Source organism: Micrasema longulum, unplaced genomic scaffold, assembly GCF_059751315.1.
Source record: "Micrasema longulum isolate JH-2025_06_02 unplaced genomic scaffold, ASM5975131v1 h1tg002312l, whole genome shotgun sequence".
Lineage (NCBI taxonomy): Eukaryota > Metazoa > Arthropoda > Insecta > Trichoptera > Brachycentridae > Micrasema > Micrasema longulum.
Window position 1 is genome coordinate 11,109 of NW_028279464.1, and position 24,353 is coordinate 35,461.

At 34.2% G+C, this 24,353-nt stretch overlaps 1 protein-coding gene across 1 annotated transcript in view; it reads left to right on the forward strand.

Annotated features, from left to right (window-relative positions):
• The first annotated feature begins 9,986 nt into the window (after nt 1-9,986).
• Nucleotides 9,987-24,353, forward strand: part of LOC148272506 (uncharacterized) — a 184,456-nt gene continuing 170,089 nt past the window's right edge. The window contains exons 1-5 of the mRNA XM_088239953.1: nt 9,987-10,057; nt 13,468-14,690; nt 15,757-16,149; nt 19,784-19,969; nt 20,525-20,878. Coding sequence (XP_088096079.1) covers nt 9,987-10,057; nt 13,468-14,690; nt 15,757-16,149; nt 19,784-19,969; nt 20,525-20,878 — 2,227 coding nt within the window. The remainder of the gene's footprint in view (nt 10,058-13,467; nt 14,691-15,756; nt 16,150-19,783; nt 19,970-20,524; nt 20,879-24,353) is intronic.

Below are 24,353 nucleotides of genomic sequence, written 5' to 3' on the forward strand. Positions count from 1 at the left end.
CCGTGATTTAGGATTCCTAGAGATTTATTCATAATGACAGCTGTTTCGTTAGTAATTTGGGGTGCCTACTTCTCGATGGTCAAATAACCCTCCTATCAAAACCTGTAATTAATTGTTTTTCAAAATGAAACAGTATCAGTCTATGTATTTTTTATTCAAATAATTTACTTATTCATTTCATTGGCTTCTTAATCAACAGTTTTTATATTAATTGTCTATAAACAATGTGTTCAAATTAAAAAATATATATATATTTAATGCACAAAATACACGATTTTATCAAAGAGCACTATTATATTTTTAATGTCCCGACTTTCCGCCTTAAGTCGGCTCTCTTCTATATATAAAACAAAAACACTTATTAACATATTAAACAATATGCAAAATAATCAAAACAATACACAAAATAATAATAGAAAAATATAAATAATATTTTTTTTAAAATTAAATTTTTATATCCATATATTGTTTTTTTTCATGATAAAAGTATTTTTTTATTTTTTTAATTTTGTTTTTATTATTTATAATACATATAATACGAAAAGTGCATATTATACTCCCAGGAGTTATTAAAGAAACTTATTTGGGACCGTACATAAAAAAAGCATTTTTGTGACAATACATAATATCATACATAGTTGATACATCCGAAATAGTAAGAAAACATTATTGTATAAGAATTATAAAACACAGTACTTTACACCCTCCATATAAATTAAAGATTTTAGTCGTTCTAAAAAAATATTTTTATGTGCCAATATGTCTTCTTTCTCATACTGATCATCGTGGTTTCGGATGTGACAAGGTTTAAAGAACACCCTGTATATATAAACTATACGACATTATAATAACAATTATTATTAAAACAATAATTATTAATTAGTACTGTATTTTAATAAACATACAGAAATTACAAAAAAATAATATATTTTGTATTCCTTGTTTATGTATCTTAATTATTATTGTATACTTTTTTATTAAATAAATCAAATAAAAAAGTACATTTGGTTATACATATGGCATAGACTGTGCCCATGTTAACCTATAAACAATTAATCAAAAGAAGAAAAAAATACATTAACATAAAATAAATATTAATTACATTACAGAGAGAAGAATGCTTTGTTATCTGTTATTATTCTTATAAAAAGAAAAATTCTGTAAAGTATAAATGAAAGTGATCAATAATGTAACGAATTCGGTTTATAAGATTTTATTAGTACCTAATATTTAAAAAAAATCTTTTCTAAAACCTTTTCGGTTGCATGGGCCCGTTTTACTAATGGGAAATTAAAATTTATCAGTTTTAGACAACAACAATTACAACAGCGAAAACAAACCATCACGCTGTTTCTCCGCAAGGATAGGCAGAGAGGATAGAACGCCACATCACTCTATCTTTGCATGCAGATCTCGCTTCATCTACATTCATATATCTTCTCATGCACGCGCGTCGATTATTCCGACTTTTAACATGTCCATCTTCAAGTATTTGTTGGATTTGTTCATGCCATGTTTTCCTATATTTCTGCATTCATCAGCATTCGTATTGTAAATATTTTTAGCCGTTCTTTCGCTGTCCTTTCGCTCTACACGTCCAAACCGGCCTAGAGCTCCTTTCTTAATTTTGTCGATAATGCCTATCTCAGGCTTACATAATGTAAGAATCTCGACATTTGTGTATCTATCGCACATAGTTTTACCACACCTTCGTCTGAGAGATCGCATTTCGACAGCATTCAGCTTACTTTCATCCCTGTTTTTCCAAGTCCATCCTTTGCTCCCATACATCAGAGTCGGGGCTGTATGAAAAATATAATATGTTTACATGTTCAATTACAGGTTACCGACGAAGATACTTTGAATATTCATACAAATCTACATATTTTCGTAAATAAATATTGATGTTACTTTATACCGTCTCGATCGGTACATGATGAAGATAGCGTTTGTAATCGCGGCCCCGCTTACTTGATGAGATAATAAATCACAACTAATTAGCGTTTATCAACCTAAATGTAATTTGTGTCGTCAGTCTATAAATATTTTATATCGATATTGATGAATGACAGGGCGTGTTCATTTCGATATTGGTAAAGCATAAAATGATTCATATAAAAATATTTATTCCTCACAGCGATATGTCCATACCACACATACACCCGCTTCTGAAATAAGCTCTTTGACACTTAACCTAAATAAGCTGAGAGCGAATCGACAAGCTAAATATGTCATTATTTATATTTAAAGCATTAACTTCGTGGTCAAACATTTAAACCAATTAATTAAAAATTCATATACATACAGGGTGTTCTTTAAACCCTGTCACAGCCGAAACCACGATGATCAGTATGGGCAAGAAGACATATTAGCATATTTTAAAAAATATTTAGAACGAAGAAAATTTGTAAAAATAAAATATTAAAATAGAAAATGGTTGCTTACTTCTGCGGGGGAGAAGCGAGGGGGGCGCGGGCGCGTGGTTAACGGTGTGTCAGACTCCTCCCCCCCCACCTCGTTTCTCTCTGCAGAAGTTAGCAACCATTTGTTATTTTTAATATTTTATTTTTACAAATTTTCTTCGTTCTAAAAATGTATTTGAATGTGCCAATATGTCTTCTTGCTCATACTGATCATCGTGGTTTCGGATGTGACAGGGTTAAAAGAACACCCTGTATAACCACTTTCCGACTTTGAATGTCTTTTTTTTTTGTTTTTTTTAAACCGTTTTCGAGACGGACGCGTCTCTTTGTCAGGACACTCACTACATCAGTATTCAAATACTAAAATACACTTTCACCTTTACCATCGTCGTAGTATTTATAGTAATTAAGAAAAATGCAAAAAATACATGCAGAGTTAAAGGGGATGCAAACATCACCGTGTCCGAACGTGCACTAAAAAAAAGGTAAATTATATTCAGTGGTGTGTTGGAGAATGGTAGTGGTCGGGGGTTGAAAAGGGGAGGGGTTAAGAGGTTGAAAGTTGCACGATCGGTTCATTTTTAAATAAAAAAGTAGGCTATATTAAAACAAAATTTGATTAGTTAAATAAAAGTCAATTATAATTATTATTATAGATAACTTATATAGCGCCATTTTCGTAGTATAATACCACAAGGGCGCTTAACAAAGTGATTCTATAGATAAATAAATTCAATCGAAGCTTTTATATTTGTAATTTAATTTAAACAATTTATTTTGTCACATGCTACGGATTTATTCAAATGATTTATATATTTCTGTATTTAGAGGCAGACGGATGCAAATCCAAACGTCGAATGTTCAACAATAGCCTAAAGAATCTACTTTCTCTAAGTGATTTCTAACAATTTATACCATTAATTTGTATTTTCAGTATCTTAATACATTGGTTCTTTCATTATAAGCCTTAAATTTCTTCAAAATCAATGGACATGATCATAAACTGTAAACGAAAATCGAAATGTCATTACATCAAATTCTGGATTTGCATCCGTCTGTCTCTGAGCTACAGATTTATTCAATTATTTATAAATAATTTAAACTTAATCTGTACAACTGTGAAAATAGTTAAATTTTGTTCAATTAAGTCTCGATGTAACATAAACATATGTAACTGTAATGTAAATACGTATTCTTTTATGTATAGTCCACGTAACACGTGCCGTCCAAAACAGCACGGCACGATAAATCAAGTTGGATTTTCATTTGTGATATTATTTTGTATTTATCTGAAATTTATTCAGCGGCCCCTCACAGGTGAAAAATTCTGCAAAAGGATATCGAATGGAGATAAGTCGTCGCAGCGTCATGGTGTACTGGTTGCTGCTTTTGCCTGGCATTAAATGAATAAAAATAATTATTTTTCGATAAATATAAATTTACCCTATGTAATTTATCGTGTCGTGTGGATTTTCGCCGTGGTGTGAAGTGGACCTGTGTTTCATGTCCGCCTACACACTACACGAATATATTGTCATCATTTTTTTGTGTATGCATGGGTATGGGTGTCCTACAGTAATAATACGAAAAATGTGTTTGCTGTTTGTTCACTCTGTAAAATAAAGGATTTTCGGAAAAAATCGACTGATAAATTCGATTCATACAAATTCATAACAAGCGAAAAGCATTTAAAGTATGATATGAATTGAACAGTATTAAAACAATCAGTCAGGCAATCAATCCTAATTACCCGGAATTATGCATAAATCGTTAAAAACATTAATTTGATAAAATCGTATCGTAAAATAATTATCGAAGAAGTATTTAATATTTGAATTTTTTTTTTCAATTCAATTAATTTATTTTAAATATAACAAATACATAACAAACATATATTCAATATGCACATATTATAAATAAGAAAAAAATACATGAAAGACACTCGTGTCAAAGTAGTAGGAGAATCCTGCTCCTGAAAACCCCCTCGGGTACATGGAACAGATCAATATCCAGAGCGATGTTGTTCAGCATAGCGGTAGAACTTCCAACAGGCGTAACCATCGGCAGGTTGGTCCTGTATATCGGAATATGAAACAATCTATGCTGACGCTGTCTTGGGTAATTATCAGGAACATACAAACCAACGCTCATCATAATCTTAGAATTATCGATCTATTTTATCGGCTATTAGACATGTTTTTGATTGTGCGTTCTAATATTTTTTTAAAAATCTTATCACTTTACTACTACCATCACGCCATTTCCCCGTAGGGGTAGGCAGAGAGAATGAACCGCCACAGACGTCTATCCTGGCATACAATCCTAGCCTCTTCCACATTCATACATCTTGTCATACATGCCCTTCGGTTCTGTCTGCTTTTGACATGACCAGACTTGAGATTTTGGTTTATCTGATCGTGCCACGTCTTCCTCGGTCGTCCTCGTCTAACGTTGCCGTTCATTTTTGCCATATATACTTGCTTTACCATTCTCTCGTCGTCCGTTCGTTCTACGTGACCAAACCATCTCAGAGACCCTTTCTTAATCTTATCAATTATGCTCGTCTCAGATTTACACTCTCGCCTGATTTCATCATTCGTAACCCTGTCATACATTGATTTCCCACACATTCGTCTAAGAGATCGCATTTCAACCGCGTTCACTCGGCTTTCATCCTTCCTCTGCTAGTTCCATGTTTCACTTCCATTCATAAGTGTTGGGACTAAAACTCCGTTGTGCACTGCCAGTTTAGCTTCGATTGACATATTTTTATTAGCAATTACTGTGCTTAGTGCTCGTTCATTTTGTTGCCCGCATTCACTCTCCTTTTAACATCGTTTTCTACTCTTCCATATATTAAAAACACGCTTACTAGATACACAAATTCTTCTACTTGTTTAAGACATTCGTTGTTTACATTTATTATGCAGTCAGTAACCTCCCGTCCTCTTTCAGAATCACTTTTGACTTACTTTTGTTCATCGCCAATTCGCTCATACAATAAATACATGCTAGTGTGTTTGTGTGAGTGTAAGTGTGTGAGAGGGTGGGTGAGTGGGTGTTTTAATGGAATGGGGGTGGACATGTGTGTAAATATGTGTGTAAATATGTGTAGATTTAAAATAAGATCTTATTATAGAAACTAAGCATAAAACAAAACAGTGTTATAGTTTGTTTGTTTATCGAAATTTTAGCTCGGTATTTCAAGTATATTCTTAGTTCCTAGAACATTATATATATATATATATCCACAAATACAGTGTCGCTTGTGAAAACATCACGAGTCTTGAAGCGAAAACATTTTAAGACGCTCTCTATCCTTGTTATCTTTTTATTTCGCGCCCCGTCTGAGCTGCAAAATAGCGTCTGAAAAATAAACACAAACCAGCTGATTCACCTGTTCCAGAGTATTTTCTGAAATAGACTGCCACTTTGCTTTTCCGACTGCATCCCACTTAATTCTTACTCAACTAATACAATGACTAGTCGAACGAGGAAGTTCAGCGCTACGGGAAATTCGATATAAAAATGATTTTCTACACGCGGTAAAAAATAGAGCAGTTTATTGTATCACGATTTTTCTCCGAAATGTACAAAAAATTTAACAGAAATGAACTTCTTTGAAACATCACGTGTGCATGTGTTGATAATTACCAATCAATTACAGCGTTGCGAAAGATTTCCGGGTAGCCATGTTTATCGACGGTTAGCGTGTTTTGCCAGGTAAAGGGTTTTACTTTCAAATGAACTCGTGACGTCACGGGCGATGTAATTTTAAAACATTAAAAATATCATTGTAATTATTTTTTGTTGTTGTTTAAATTGGCTAAGCCATATCATAACGGGAATATTTTTAAAAGCTGAGGTTTTGTTTGTATATTACGTGATAAATAATCAATTACAATTAACTTCAAATACTCTTTCTAAAATCTTTACAGGCGCCGTGGCGCAGTTGGTTAGACGGCGAACTGTGAAACTGGCGTCGTGGGTTCGATTCTCGCCAGTTGCAAGACAAAATCCAAGAATTTTTTTTTCTCAATTGGTCTGGGTGTTGTGGTGTATTTTTCATTACCGCCTTCCATATCCCCTCTACCCCACCTGCTGATAAGCCTCAAAATAGAGGCCTAGTGGGTTATTCCTTTAAAAAAAATATTTGAAAAATTCCGTTATAAAATCAAACTATCCTCCTTCTCTTTCTCCGTCTTTCTTTCATCTGTTTCTTTCTTACGATATTTTATTATACAAATAGCAAAGCGTGCAATTCTAAGTCAATTCAAGTCCCGATGATGAAGAAGTAACCTGAAAACCGGCCAACGTATAACTCAAAAGTTAAAGTGGTTTATGTATTTTTTTTAAAATAAAAATAATTAAGTATTAAATCATCGATTGGTTTTCTATATCGAGGATTGGAAACTTTGGGAGGTAAAAATAGTCATTTGATTAGATGCGCAGTAGAAGATCTTTCTGGAAGAATTCGGCGTTTCCACGTTCAATTTCTTCGCAATTTTTTTTTTTAACAAAAAGTGAAAGTACATTCCTCCACATATTCGAAACCGTTTTAAAGACCGCGAGTCTTCCTATTGGTTTCATTTATACAAAAATCAATTATTTTTTGACAAGAAACGTGTTTCTCTTTTAAAATGTTCAATTTAATATATCGCGATTTTAATTTAATTTAACTCTATTACTTTCTTTGTAGGTTTAACTTTTATAGAACAAACACAAGGAAAATAAAAAAACTAAAATAATAGAAAAACATTTGCGTTCTTATGATTTATAATATATATATTATAATATTTATAAAGATAATACTCCATACAAATCTAAGCTAAAAAATCGTCCCTATAGGAAAGAAATGACCAGCGGAGGGAGCAAGTATCGTCACGCCATATCACGTCGACTTTGACAAGCGAAACAATTAGTACAGTAAAAAGCACGGATTGTTTACATCGCTCTACTGTAAGTTCTATTCAGTATGTCGCTCCCTTCCGCACACGCGTCATTTTTGTTTATCGTTTCACCATACGCCCGACTAACTGAGCAGGACAGAGACAGGAGATATGAGTACTGGTAACATATTATTAAGACGTTTTTAAACATTAAAATATCTATTTTAAACAAGTATTGATTAAGATAAAAACATTACTTACCGGTGAATGGTTATACCATCGCTTTTTCTATCTTTTACAGATAGATTTGTGCAGTATCTTAGCGTACATATAGGCATTTTAGTAATTGCGAGGAGAAAAGTAGCCGGGGAATTCTCGCAACAGACTAAAGTCCGTTCTATCAAACATATGCCAACTGACCGCAGATTGAGGGAACATATTTTGAACGCTCATGTTTACTCTAGTTATATACCTCAATGTTGTATTGTGTATATTTTGAAATCTTAAAGTGACGCGTATGCGGAAGGGAGTGACATACTGAATAGAACTTACTGTAGATCGATGTAGACAGTTCGTGCTTTTTATTGCACACTTGTTTTGCCTGTTAAAGTCGACGTGACGATAATTGCTATCTCCGCTGGTCAATCCCTACCCTATGGGGACGACTTGTTAGCTCGGATTTGTATGGAGGGTTATCTCTATATATTATATCTCAAGGCAATACAAGCTAAAATGGTATGGAAATGTATTCAAAATGATCTATACCTAATACAGTCTCCTAATACAGGCGGCCTCCGTGGTGTAGTGGTCAAGACGCTTGACTCACGCTCGGAAGGTTCCGGGTTCGATTCCCGGCGAGAACACAAAAATCAAAATGAATTTTTCTCAAGCCTGGGTGTTCTGTGATGAAATTCACCACTGTAATTGGGCCTACTGGCCTGTAGTGGTGCAAAAATAAATGAAAAATGAAAAAAATGAAAAAAATAAAATAATTCAAGATTACATGTAAGTACATAATACGCGGTACTCGGCAAACTACCAATACTGTGGCAACAATACTTCGACTTCATACGGTAAAAATGCAGTCATCAATAGACTTTACACTCTGGGCAATAAGTACCATGACGTTGGTGACTCATTGCACGTGAAGCTTAGTACATACAGGACGGCTCTTCTCCTGTATTTCACGGGTAGGAGAAGCTAGTACCTAATAGTTATAGATAACATTTTTAGTGTCATTTAGTATTGTTCAACATTGTTTAAATTTCTTTACTATGTACCTAAATAGTAGTTTTAAATAATAATAAATGTAATTAAAAGAAATTTTTAAAAGTCAACTTGTATTGTTTTCTTAGTTTTTTTACGTGCTTAAAATATTTCAATTACCATTTTCTTTTATCAGTATTTTGATAACTGGTTTTTTGTAGTTTTTAGACTTCCCTTTTCGGCGCTTTGGCCGAGAGCGTGGCCGAATATTCGATATTCGGCCAAATCACTACTCGTGGCATCTCTTATTAAATTTAATTCACCATAGTAAAAAAAATAATTTTTTTACCATGGTGAAGTTTTTTGAAAATGGCTGAAAATTGCGTTTTCCTGATATTTCATATTAAAATTAATGTAGTTTTGTTTTATTCTTAACCCGTGTTCCTCGTTTGTAGGAATTAATTTCTAACAAGTTTTTGTTAAGCAACGCAACATGATTATCGGTGCTTGATCTAACTCGCTCCCCCTAGAATGAGGAACTTCAGCCCTTCGGGAAATTGGATACCAAAAATATTTTCTTGCGCGCGGTAAATGTACGAAAAAAATTTATTAAAACGAACTGCTTTGAACGACGTCACTGAGAAAGATAGAAAGATATCCGGTTTGCTTACCTTAAACGGACCAATCGGCAGAACTGACAGAGAATAAGCGGAAGAGAACCTTTGACGTCACATGCGGAGTTATTTCAGAAATACGAAACTTTAAAAAAAAATCATAGCGCTGAATCAAGAAAGGAGCTCTGCGCTAGTTTGGACGTGTAGAAAGAATGAACAGCGAAAGAACGGCTAAGAATATTTACAATGTGAATGTTGATGGATGCAGAAATAGAGGAAGACCGAGAAAGATATGACACGACCAAATCGAACAAATATTTGAAGATGGACATGTATCGGGTTGTGGACAAAGCTCTGTGGTTCGAATCCCACTCTAACCCATCTTGATTCCCATTTTCTAATAGTGAGTTATTTACAACTCGTTGAAAATGGCCCACAAAATATAATATTTGGGTAAATCATAGGAACGCAAATATTTCTTTAAAAAAAAAAATTGGAACAATCGGCGCGCGTGCATGAGAAGATATATGAATGTAGAGGAAGCGAGATCTGTTTGCAAAGATTGAGTGTTGTGGCGTTCTATCTTCTCTGCCTATCTTTACGGGGAAACGGCGTGACGGTTTGTTTGTTGTGGTTGTTGTACTATTTGTTGCAAAAAGTTCAAGCAAATGGGGTAGACTAGAAAAAATCTTCGCAATTGCTATTTTTAAGATGCGCAACAGATAGCATTTTTAGGGGGCTCTAGACAATTTGACGGGTACTTATTTTGACTCGATTTCGAGATTGGCCATCGAGTCGAGAACACTCGTCCAGGGTTCTGGTTCTATTTCGCACCGACGGAAATGTTTATAATGATGAGAAGTGAAATAAAACCATCGGCCATCTCCGCAGCCGCCGTGAACCTCTCCTTTGTCCCCTCGGCAATGTCTGTTTATGATCTTGCGCTTGATTCTGCCAAACGAGTTGTTGCTTGCGAACCGATCGGCGTGCTCTTGACAGCTCAAGTACTAACGGTTGGCGAAGTGACAAAAATGCCGAATTCACACCTAACTCTCAAGATCAAGCGATGATTTCAGATCGCCTCCTTTCCTAACTTCTCCTTAATCGGTTTTTTTCTTGGGATAGTCATTTAGAAAATTTACATCTGTATATTAATTTTCATTGCCTAAGGAATAAGAACAAAAATTTTTTTTATTAAAAATAAGTTTAAAAAACATGACGTGTGTGTAGCAGATAAGTTAGCTCTTATAGAGTAATTGAATCCCCCATAAACCGATTTTAATTCGATAACTCGAGTCTTATTAAAGCTGTTTGCCCTTTTATTTTTGATAATAATGTGAAAATAACAGAAAGAAGCATTTTCCTGCTTTGTTTCGAAATCTTCAAATCGTTTAACATTAAAACAAAAAAAGACGTAAATAATACAATGGTCGATTTCACCCTATGTACATTATTAGCATTCGGCTAACTAGCAAAATTGAATAAAATACACGAATGAGTAAAATATGTGTACGCGAAAACATGAATAAAATATTGCACGATCATAAACACTTCCAACTTTTTATTCTCGTGCCGCTATATACAAGTAGGCGCTGGGGTCGTTTGGTCCCCCCGTTCGGATCATGTGTAATTTTTTGATGTTTTGTGAAGAAAATAATTAAGAAGTCTTTTTTTGTTGGTTTTCCAAAATAATGGTTTAATGATTTTTTGAACGAAAATCATTGTATTGAAGGGGTTTTCTTTGTTTACAATGAGTAAGTACTTTGATTAAGTAATTTATCATCGACTTAACCCTTGTGTATCTGTTTTTTTTCTCGGGATTATTCTTGGAGCTTTTTTTTGTAATATGGTGAATTTGTTTCAAATGTTTTGATCTCTGCAATATTTTTCGTGATATCTTTTAAGAGTACATATATTGTTTAGAAATGTTCATAATTAGTATTTATTTGTATGATAATTAGATGTTAGTTAATATTAAGACTTTCATATATTATGTTCGTACTATTTTAAGACTAAATTGAAAAAAAAAAAATTCGTCACAAAATATTATTCATTCAGCCTAGTTTCACATCAGCATTGATCCTAGAGCATTGTAATTATTGGAAAGTTATAGGTTTATTTTGATAGTTAATTACGATAAGTTTTACGCTTTAAGTAAAATATAATCGTAGTATTGGGGTTAATGATACACAATTTGAGTAATTGTGTTTTTTTTTTAAATATTTTTTAATTATAATCGGTTGTCAAACAGCTACAAAACCAGAATTTTTCTTTTACATAAACACTGATTTCTTTCATCATTATAAAATTAGTCTCCCGCTATTCATTTCTAAAATAATGACTTGCTGCTTAAAAACAAAAGGGCCACAAATCAAAAACCCAGAAATTTCGCTTTATTGCAAAAATGAGATTTAAATCGATCATATTTTTCTATAAGAAAAAGACTCCCATAGATTTTGCATTATAAATGACCCAAATCCCGCAACAGCCCTTTTGATCTTTGTGTTCTGGTGTCTAACTTCAGAGCGAAACCGCCATCACCGCCGCTCTTTGGGTGATAGTTAACACAAAACTCCATAATTAGATAGATGCAGCTTTTAAAAACGCATCTAATGATATTAAAAACATTAAAAAATCAATAGCTCATTCATGTTAAAAAATTTGATTGGGTCTACTTTTCCGAAAATATTGTTTTTAATGAATTTTTTCTAAGTATATATTACTGTTTTTATATATTGACTGTCTTAGAATGGGGTACATAACCATAGTTAGACAGTCAAACCAATTTGTATACTTGTGTAATTTTACGTATGTGATAATAAATCAATTTTATTTCGATTCAGATCCAGTTGATCGCCCCACTCGCCAGATAGCAGATGGACGCTCGAATTTTGCTTGTTTTACTGGTTCGCGGACTTGACGTTGCTATGCGTTATCTTTATTTATTTTGCCACCGAACCCCGATTCAAATGAATGCAATTACCCACCTTGTACTGGGATTCTTCCAACCCAATGTTCTAACTTCTCTCTCGCGGCAGGCTCTATCAGATTCTGTGGTCAGATTGGCACTTGTCGGTTTCTTGACTATTGATTCATACAAAAAAAGGACACAGTGAATTGGAATGTTTTATTGATAGCTAAAATAACTTGTTAGCGATCGCGCTGAGAATATCAAATCACATGTACATTCCGTGACGGTTCAGTTGTTATTGGGCCGGAGAGAAAAAGATTGTACCCACAGTAAGATAATTACAGGGCTCAGTGGGTAGCAATAAATTCAACACAGCAACCTAGTTAATATGCAATACACAATTAACATAGTACGTGTGGCGCAACCGCCAGTATTGTCTACATATTCATATAAACTGTACATTTGAAGTAATTTTGTATTTACACAAAATTTAGTTATAACAGATTTTTAATTGTGAATGCGTTAGTGAATATTTTAATTTTAATAAACTCTCCCTTCCCGGTGATGTGTAGCAAAAAGTTAAATTTCAATATGTGGCCCTTTTGAGTTTAAGCAGCGAACTGTTAAGGATAAACCATTTTTTCTTTGTTCTAATTAGTTTTGAAATTGGTTTTATTGTTCCCAAGTATTGTTTAAATTTAAATCATTAATAATTTATGTACGTTGCTGTTACTTATTGCATTTTACACTTCTAATGTTTCGTGTCCATTGTCTGAATATTAGCCGAGATATAGAAGTAGGAACGCCTTCAGAACAGTTCGTAATGTATATATTCCCCACTGCCGTCACTTTGTAGGTCGCAGTTTCTATTTTTGCTCATCGCCACCAGCCGAATTGCCGCCATGAACAACTCTGTATGGAAATGCTATTTGGGATCTGTCCTAGATTTTATTAAAGAGTATCGATCATTTCGTTTTATATGCAGACACTTGTTGCCGCGGCGTGGTTACGGATTAACCGATATTTGTTTGTTTTGATTGATGCGTCATCCTCTAGCGTAACGGCCAGAAATAATCGGAAATCGAATACAGTCGAACGATTATATGCTAATATTTTGATGATTGTTTATTGCTTTTAATTTTGTAAATTAAAACTAGGAGTACGTTCTTTCAATCATGTGTGGATAACACAATTAGGAATATATCAATATTAACGTGAGGTTCTTTGTCATGAGCGGAATGTAATTTCAGGGTCAGTGTCAATAAAAGCTTGTTTACTTAATTCAGTGCATATATGAAATACTGTATTGAAATTGGCACGGTATGCCACGACTATTCTTCTTAATACGTTCACATACTCCCGTTAATATAATATCCGCATACCCAGCGCGAAATCGTACTAATAGCCACTGTTTTTATTTGCAGATTGGAGGTTGGCCAAGTAGATTTCCAGCGACTGACTGCCGCTTCTACATCGTCGGCACTACCTAGTAGTGACAACTCTTCATCATACAGCTCGCTGGAAAACAGTCTCAGGGCTGAAGGCTCGCTGACTCAGGCCAGAACTGGGGGTGAAGCTAGTGTTCTATCTCCGGATCTCAACCCATCTTGGATTAGCTCTAAATTCCAGAACTACGCCAGGAGCCCTGGATACGGAACGGGAAGTAGCCCTTCGAATAACTTTGATTTCGCTCTCAATAATAGATATTTAGATAGTGATTTACTGCGATCGCCAGAACGTGTCAAAGCTTTTGAAAACGTGACGGCTTCCGCGGGCTCTCCCGAATATCGTCCCGCATCATCGGATTTCGAAGAAAGGTCACCGGACCACCCTAAATCGTCGGATAACTCCGAGAGCAATCCTCGATCTCCACGCCGCAATTTTTTGACTCCTTCAGAAACACCGCTGTCTCCCGAACGTCGAAATATTTTGGCTGAAATTGAAGCCGCTCAACGAACTCCCGATCCTACTCGAGTCGCCGCGGTGAGCAACTTCGAAGATATTTCCTGTTGGCCAGCGCGGAATTTTGAACGCAGGAATTCCTCCAATAGTTCCATCGATTCAACACCGGAAACATTGAGAAATAGAGTAGTTGAAAACTTACGGAGGGACGAAAGTGGACATTTTGATAATATAGCCGAAATTTCTTACGAAGACCAAAAAGACAGCCCGACTACCAGAGAGTTCAATAAGATATTTAGAGAAACCGCCACGAGAGAATCCACAAATTTCGGTAGTCACGATTTTAACAAACTTGACTGGGATCAGACTTCCATTCCAAACGATTCGTTTGGGTCTTCGAGTAACCTTCCCGCCACAGCGAGTGGACACTTCGAGCCAGCTCTCAGCTTTGGCGAGTTTGTGCCTCCGAGGAAGCTGGAAGGGAGTATTGATGATCGCGTTCAAGTGAAAGTGGAGCGTCCAAAAAGTCTTTTTCAAACCGAAACAGGATACCAAAAGGGCAGTAGGGAAGCGACTCTTCAGGAATTGGACCAGTTGGAAGGAGAGTTAGAGGATGTGAGAGCTGCCCTAGACGTGGACAGTAGTGCTTTGTGCGGTGTAGACACAGACCACTGGAGTCTGAACGTTTCTGTTGATAGTGGAGTTTTCAACAGGATGTCTTCGGGTGATTCAGGACCACTTTCAGGTAAATTTTTAGAATACTATCTTTGTGTTTACTTGGCACTGCTCGCGCCCATTATGATCTTTATCTGTGGGTCGCGTGGGTCTTCTCTTAATGTTTTATGAGCAATGTTACCTGTTGTTTGCTAATGTTTAATTTCCGGGTATTTATAAATTACAACTCAGTGGAATTTTGTTTTGACTCTTTGATTTTGGAAAGTCAATACCCTTTCAGGTACCTAATCAAGAATGACCCTTCAGTGGCTGGTCCTTGTCTTCGGTTTGACGGTTGAGTGAAAGAGAATCTGTTGCAAATGTTTTACAATCTAGAAAGCTTTTCTCTGATTGATGTACAGACACAATGCTGAAGATTCAATTTTTGGAATGAAGCCAATTTTCTGATAGGTCTATTTTAAAAATATTCACAACTGCGGATGTTTCTCGATGTTTTGGATGTTATAGGTCATACTTTTAATGTGATTTTCTTTTACTGCTATTTACTAATAAACTTTGTTTATGTATTGTCCATGTTTTTCAAGATTTTGTACGCAATATTACTAAAAACTTAATACGTTGTGATGTGTATGGTGAAGAGTAATTGATTATCTTTTCTTATTTATCATAACTGCTTAGTCATATTTCCTTAAGGTTTGTTTTAATATAGTAGGATTAAAATTCTCATTCTTTTGCTATTTAGCAAAGTTTACTGAGCAAGCTTTGATATTAATTAGACCCAAAGCACTTTGAAAACTCAATTGTTTAGATAAAGCTTCCAGATTTTGCAATGCTAAATGTCAGACAAGCTTTTAAAATTTTGTTTTGTAAATCGGTAAGGTTTAAATGTCAAGTTTATTTATAAATAGGCGTGTATCAGTCTAGAAATAAATAGCTTAAGTTTTATTGAGCACAATACAAACAAATTAGTGAGCAACCAATATTCCAACATCAAAAAGAATACTTTGAAAATGTGTTTTATTACATAACTTAACGACTTTTGATTAATCAGAATGTTACTATACTATTGATTCGCGTATTGGGTTATGTCCAAGTGTAGTGTCTATCTTGGTAATCTATTTTTAAATTGTTTCTAGCAGAAGAACTATCACTCCCTCAGGACTTCTCCAAGCAGCCAGACATAGTGAAGGATTCTCAGCCCCAACAAGACAAGCCACCGCCACTGTCAGATGACCGGCTCCAATCCAAACTCTTCCGAGAAGCCAAAAGTCCCAGTGTAGAGAAAACTCAAGATAACGAGGTCGTTGATATGGGCATCGGCTGTATCAAGACTTCCAAGCAGAAGCCTCCGACCGGTTTGACCGAGCAGAAGCAAGAAGTTTACAGGAAGTTGGAAAATCAGGAGATGGAAGGAAGCCCCGATGACGATCCTATTGATAGTCCACAACAGCTCTTCGGGTTGATGAAGAGCAACAGTGTGTCAGCGAGAGCATCAATGTGGCAGCAGCTTCAACAAAAAGCTAACAAAGGTACATTGAACTCTCTTTAAAAATTGTACTAGGCATTGTCCGTTTTTTTCAAAATTAAAAATGAGCACCAAAAGTTTTTAAAAAATAAAAAACTTAAATATAAAAAAACTGCTTTACAAGATATTGTGTTCGCTTTTACATAACGTATTATTTTATGTATAGCAAATCTTCAAAATTTAATGGCAAGTAGATTAATATGAGTATTTTTGACAGCTGCCAAAAGTACTCATGACATTTGCGCAGTGTACCTTTAAAATTAATATTTTACGTCCACCTTATAAGAAATAGGCAAAGACGTCAACCATTACACTACGAGGTGGGTATATCTCCACTCGATTTCTTTTTTCAGAATTTTACTCGAGAGAAGTCATCGAGTCGAAAACACTCATCCTGGCTTCTGGTTCTATTTCACACACAGAACTGTATTCTTCATCCGCTTGGACACAGAGATAATTTTCTATACGAGTAGAAATTTCTATATACATAATATAATTACATCAGTTCAATTAAATAAGCAATTTAAAAATTAATAATTTAAAATTTTGGCACTTCCAAATTGGTTAGTAAAGTGGCAACATTCAAATAATAATAATTGTATTTAATTTTTTTGCAACAGAGGGAAAACATTTTTGAGAAGGGAATGTGGAAGTCCAGCCAGTCTGCAAGCATTTGGACACACTCAAAACATTGTTGAATTAACTGCCCGGTAAAAAAGGATGTATTCAAATTGTAAAATAGTTTTCAGGCGTTGCCTAGTAGGTGAATCGGTTCGGTTCTCACCCACATTATAAAGATTTCAGCTCTTTCTTATGATTTACCCAAATATTTAGTTTTGAGGGCCATTTTCAACGAGTTGTAAATAACTCACTATTAGAACATGGGAATCCAGTTGGGGTAGACTGGAATTCGAACCACGGACCTCTGAGCCGTGAGTCCGAGACACTAGCCACGGGACCACAGCCCGATTTACTTCTCAATAGTCAACAGATGGAAGAGTAGAGGAAATGTGGATGTTTAAACGTAGGGAGAATGGTGGATGTTACACAGTGTGTAAAGTGGCCACTTACACCAGCCAGTAAACGCCTGGACTTCCATATTCCTTTTTTTAAATGTTTTCCCTCTGTTGCAACAAATTTAAATATGAATAACTCCCTAGGGAGGAAATCCAGCCAGTCTGCAAGCATTTGGACGTACTCAAAACACTGTTGAATAATAATTGTGTGTATTTTTTTAAAAATTAAATGTTTGGATGTTTTTTTCCGTTTAGTTGGAAATAGGGTACATGATGACAAAGTATTAGAAATAAGAATTTACTCATGAAAAACACACAAGGAACATTCATTTCAATTTTATGAATACATTCCTCGCGGAATGAATAAACTCAGTGCAAAAAAGTTGCTCTCATTTAAAAAACAGATTTATTGTAAGTCTGAATAGTTCTCACATACTTAAATGTAACAGCAGAGAAAAAAAATATGTTCTTGCAAATATTTTATCGCCAAAAATCATTTTGCAAACATGCTTTTTAATAAATTAGTGAATTAGGCCAATGTACTTAATTTTTCGCCTAAATAATGTCATTCCAATTTTTTTTGTTTATACAAACATATTTTTAACTACGGATTTAATTAATTTTTTGAATTATACCGGTTAGTTTATTTTAAATGGCATATGGTGCAATAGATGCGTTTAAGAGGGGTGAATGAAAAGTATAATAAGGAACAATATTATCAGAATCCTTTCATGTTGTTATGGATCAATTTTTTGCCAAAAAATAAAAATATTGAAATATTTTAGTTTTATCGTTTTCGGTAAAGCTAGGGTTTCCTAGGACAGCGGTGCCGGTATTTTAACGGCGTAGTGAACGGTGATGCAGTGGACAGCCGTCGTAACGGTGACTAGAGTGTGGTTTCCTAGGAAAACGGTGTTATCAACACCATTTAACACCGTTTCCCTAGGAAACCACTCTCAAGTCGACGTTACGACGGCTGTCCACTGCATCACCGGTCACTACGGCCGTTAAAATACGGGCACCGCTCTCCTAGGAAACCCTAGCTTAAGGGCAGGTATGAAGGTCATAAAAACGTAAATAAGATGTTGTTTTAAATGAAATATTACAACTAGAATTATCTTCTTTAAAAAAAATTTATTTTTTTTAAGAAGGCATAACTTTACGTAGAAATAAAGGAAAATGTCACAAAAATGTATGTGATTTAAAATTCTTGTATTTCTTTTCAAAAACAAAAAATTAAAATTTTTCTTCGGCCACTTTCTTGTTCAATTTATTATCTTCAAATTATTCCAACAAATTTTAGTTCGATACTTAGTTTTTATTGATATCTCAGATACCTAAGTTTAGTCTAAATTTGAAATGGCGTAATCTGCCGGTCTAAAAGTAATTATATTTTAGTTACATAAAACTTTTAGGTATATTTTTTAACAGAAATACCTTTAAAAAATATCATTTTTATCTAATTTATTATTTTTTTATTTCTTATTATTGCGCGATTAAAAAAAAACATTAGTTTTAAAATGGCAAAATCGTATGATTTCCTCATTTTGCTTGCGTTTGACCAGACTACAGCTATAATATCATGTATCTAAAATTTTAATTCAATTCTTAATAATTTCCTAATTCCATTTACTAATTAACTTTGATAGTATAAATAAAAATGAAATTATTTAATAAAATAAAAGTAGAAACTCACTTATATGGTACAATATATAATTTAATAGTTTAGTTAACAGATTGATAAATAATTTAATGTTTCAAATAGCAATATTTAAAATACATATTTACAAATAATTAAGCATCACTATTAAGTTTATTAAAAATATATACATATAAGGGTTATAATGAAGACAGACATTTAAAAAAAACATATTACAACAGAGATGAAGAACATTTAAGAGAAGGTAATATAGAAGGTAATATATAAGGTAATATAGAAGAAGTCTAGACATCCACAGGGCTTATGACCTGTCAATGGCTGGTTTAAGTGGCCACTTTACAAACTGTGTAACATTCACCATTCTGCCCATATTTAACATCTAGATTCCTTCAATTCTTTCATCTGTTGATGTTTGTGAAGTTAAAAAGCTGAAACCTTTGTTTATGCGGGTGAGATTCATCTAATTGAATTATTTCTAGGCAACGCTTGAAAATTTTATTTTTTCAATTTCTATACTTCTTCATGGACCAGTTGGATTTATCGAGTATTTTTAGTTTGTCCATATTTTTGGAGACAAGGACTGGATTCAACTCCCTGGGGAGCTGTTTATTTTAACATATTACAACAGAGATGTTTATGTTATATATTGAAAAAAGTACAAAATATGTAAAAAATTATGAATTTTTTGTAGCTACATAATTATTTTTAAAAAATAAGTCTTAGCGTACTTATGATTTACCCAAATATTTCAATTTTGGTGGCCATTTTTAACGAGTTGTAAATAACCCCTTATTAGAAAATGGAAATCAAGTTGGGGTAGAGTGGGGTTCGAACCTCGGACCTCTGATCCGCGAATCCGCAACACTAGCCACTGGATCACAACCCGATTATATTTTTATTGTGATTAGATATTTTTCTATTTCTCATTTATTGTTAATAATATTTTTCATTCTCATTTTCAGCTGCTGTCAAGCCTGTTCTGAGGCACTCCCGATCTAGTGCTAAAGACGGTTCCTCTGTTCTTGATAGGTTCAAAACGCAACCAATCACGTTAGGTGAAGTTACGGATGCAGCTAATGAGATTGCGCCAAATCCTCTGAACCAATCGCGAAGCAGCTTTAATCTGTCATTAGAACAGGACGAAGATGGTAAGATTGTAATTTCAATTATATTGTAAATAGATGAAAATTCACTGGCACTTAAAATTATAACTATATAGCACTCTGCACAAAATTAAAAATGAAATTGATGTTTTGATTCTCTTTTTGAAATTTGACAGTTATTTTTATGGAGTAGATGTCAAAATGTATTACATTGTCTGTGTAATTAGCTTTTTTATAGTGCATACAGTTGTTTTTATATAAATTTTTATGTACAATACATTCCAACCATGTCTTTTGATTGCCTCCAATTTTGAAATAATAGAATAATGTTTTGGGTCTTAGATGGTTAGTGTATTACTTGAAAATTTATATTTAACTTTTATCCGAGGTATAAATCACTGAAATTATTATGATTGAATTTTTTTGGTATTTTGCATCCTATAAAATATAATTTTGTATATTTTTTGCATGAAACCGCCTTCAATATGAAACGCCGTTTGCTTTGTACATATTCACGACTGCTTGAAAATACCTCCCCAACGATCACACAAACACCCCTTTCTTCAAAATGATTTTATTTGTGAATTTTGAATGAAACAGCCAAATTGGATGAAAACGATCCCGCCAAACTGACCCTCGCCGAGAAGATGAAACTGTTCAGCGTCAGCGGACCACCGAGGCCTCCGATGGGGAACAAGAAACCTCGCAGTCCAAGGTTCCAGACTATGCCGGTTCTGGCCAGCCAAGTCGACGATGCCAAACTTCTCAACTTGAAGCAAGGGATCAATCTAAACGATAGCACAGCTGATATTCTCTCTCCTAAGAATAAAATGATCAGATTGTCTCTTCCCGGGGACACTTTGGATGCAGCTGACAAGAAAAATGTGATTGGCGACAGCAAAATGAAGATGGTTACAAAAATGGGTTCAGAAGATTCAAAGAATACGGAATTAGGTTAGATTTTTAAAATTACATTTGGACATGTGTGTGAAACAGGTAATGGTTTTAATGACTTAATTTCACTAATATTTGGCTTTCCTGTCTCAAAACCTCGTGTGAAAAATATACCGAAACGACCACAATAAATTAAGCTTCCATCAATACAATCTTCGTAATATTGGTACATAATTCTGATACAAAGTACCAATCAAATATCTTGGTTTAGTTTTACTTATTTCTTTATTGACCAACAAGCTATTTTGCATACGAAGCCATCTTTGATTACTCCAAAAATTATCCATATTTTTTTCCAATATGCACTTCTAACAGTGTTTATAAGCAATTTTCAACCCTAAGTTCAGTCATTAAATGTTTTAAAAATATATAACATTCCCCAGGCTGAATGGCTAAAAATCTTGCCTCACATATGGGAAATCCGGGTTCGATTTCTGGTTTTAGAATAAGTAAATAATAGTGTATTATCTCATTATATTTTTTTAGTTTTATCCTACGATAAATTTTCTAAAAAGGTTTAAAATATCCATATTTTGAATTACTTAAAAATGAGACGCTTCGCTCTCTATGGGACAAGTAGCATGTATTACATTGCCGCGAAATACTTGTACATAATATTTGATAGAAGTGCACTCGGCAGAATCAATGTGTTACGTCAAAATGAAAACTTTTTTGATACATTCATAGTTTTATAATTGGAATCATAAAAATTCGCTTTAAATATTAAACATACATTTGTAAAATACCCAATTTTAAAATTTTTTAAGTACACTTAAAAAAAAATTGACAGTTGGTAGCTAGTGTCATATCTATGATAATGAGTTATTTACTTTATCTTAGATGTAGCTAGTATTAGAAAAACTTGTTTATTTATTTTTTCTGCGTCCAGGCGGACACCAAGAGCCCTGGATTAGTGTTTTTGCCTCGACGGCTGCACTCGGATAGAAATTCTGAATAAGTCCGCCTCGTTGTGTAGTTGTTGGCGCATTCACCTTCCACGCTCAAGGTCCCAGGTTCGATTCCTGGGAAGGTCGACATGAACTATTGATTTAGAAGGTGGTTCTACACTGCAGTATTTCATGTCCCTCGTAATGTCAAGCGTAATGCTGATCACCTCGCCTTCATGTACCAGATGATCGATCGTACTATGAAATAATTTTAATGAATTTTGTTCGGTTTGATGGATTTGTGAAAAAATACACTTAAAAACCATTTTTTCTAACAATCTTATCTATTTGCAAAAACGTAGAGAATTATTATATTTTTTCTGATACCAGATTTTGAGATAGGCCAGCCGCATTTGTGAGTATTTATTAACCATTAATATTGTTTCTCGATTAAAAAATGGTAAGTAGCTCAATGATAAGTTTCTTTATTGATAGCTTCTCCTAATTACATAACATTATGTCATTATAAATAATTGCTTGTTAGTTTTTATGTAATTTTAACAAAACTGTGCTTAGCTTCGATGTCTCCAGTCTTTTTAACAAATTAAACAAGAGGTTTGGTAAAAAATAATGAAAACATGGATTTGTGTATATTAAAAAAAAAAAAATCAACAATGTTTTGAGTATTTCCAAATGCTTGCAGACTGGCTAGATATTCTCGCTAGGGAGTTGTTCATATTTAAATTTGTTGCAACAGAGAGGGAAAATACTTTTGAGAAGGGAATATGGGAGTCTAGGCATTTACAGGGCTCATGACCGGTTATTGGCTGGTTTCAGTTTCAGTGCTGCAGAGCAGCGTTTATTTTATAATTAAAAAGTACATAAAAGAATTTGTTACCCACTAAGTCTAAAGACTTTTCGGGGGGAAACATCTTTTTAATTTTTTTTATTTTTTATGACAGGTTTAAATTACATTTATTTTATTTGTATTTTACAGATTTATTTATAAACAGGCACTATAAAGTATCAAGAAGATATTTCTTCAGTTCTTTTTTTTTCATTTGAAGATTTTTCATGTTGATGATGGTTTGTGGGAGATCATTGAACAATCTTGGAACAACGCAATTTAATGTTCGCTCTCCGAAGTAATTTGTAATTCGGGGAACAGACAGGGAGCCCTTAGTTTTTAATCTAGCGTTTAAGTGGCCACTTTACACACCGTGTAACATTCACCATTCTGCCTACGTTTGAACATCCACATTTCCTCAACTCTTCCATCTGTTGACTTTTGTGAAGTAAAAGACTTTTACTTTTTTTGTGTGTAAAGTGGCCACTTAAACCAGCCAATGACCGGTCATAAGCCCCGTAATTGCCTAGACTCCCATAATCCCTTCTCGAAAGTGTTTTCCCTCTCTGTTGCAACAAATTTAAATGAAAAAATGATTTATTCCTCAATATTTATATTGTCCCCTTCAAAGTACAGTGGAACTGCAATTATCTGAATTAATGGGACTGGACCTCATTCGGATAGTTGGATTTTTTCAGAAAAAAAGGTTCATTTTTAATTAATTACTGTATGTATGATGAAAATGGGACAAAAAAGTATATTTAATGAAAAAGAGCTTTTAATTGAATAAATGAAAAGGCAGCACTTTTACATGTTAAGCGTAGTTACAAGTACTGTACATTATTACAGTATACGTACCTCACGCTCGGAAGGTTCCGGGTTCAATTCTCGGTGAGAACACAAAAATTAAAATGTGATTTTTCTCAAGCCTGGGCGTTCTGTGATGTAATTCACCACTGTAATTGGGCCGTCTGGCCTGTTGTGGTGCAAAAATGAAAGTCATTGCTTGCTGACTGTCATCAGCGGTTTTAGGGCAGCCAAGTCGTTGTATTGCGAATTGCAGTACGTTTCTGTCTTAATTTTTACTGCTGAAATTCTGAAAGCGATTCCGATAATCAGCGACTCGGAATGTCGAAGTTCAGATAATTGGATTGTTTATTATAACTAGAATTCCCAAATAAATCACGGTGGATTGAAAATTTTCATACTCTTTTGTTTATATTTAAAATTTGTACGGCGGCTTCAGCCAAAAATCTTTCAAAAGGAAATCGAGTGGAGATTAGTCGGCCTCATGGTGTACTGTTTATTGCATTTGTCTGGCATTTTATGAATCGTATTCTCATTACTGTAATTTTTTTAAGCTTAGTAATTTTTTAATTACTACATCCGTGACAACACTAGCTCTCGTCCGTGAGTTGTCGTGACATTTAAAAGTAGCGCCCTGTAGCTATCAAAATATACTAAACCCATGTCAACGCTGTAATTGATTCTCAAGATCTTGTGATGTAGTTTAAAGTAGTTGGGTTTTATTTATTTTTCATACGTTTTTGAGAAACTTCGCAGTACAAAAATGCTCTAATTGGATGTGGTTATGCAGAAAGCGTCCAACCCTCAAAATGCTAAAAATGAGTTAAATGCCGATTTCGATAGCCTACTACGATATCTTTATGTAATGAAAACGTCCAAGCTCCGAGTGCTTTACTTTTTTGCCAATTAAAAAAAATAGCTCTAGAAAACAGTC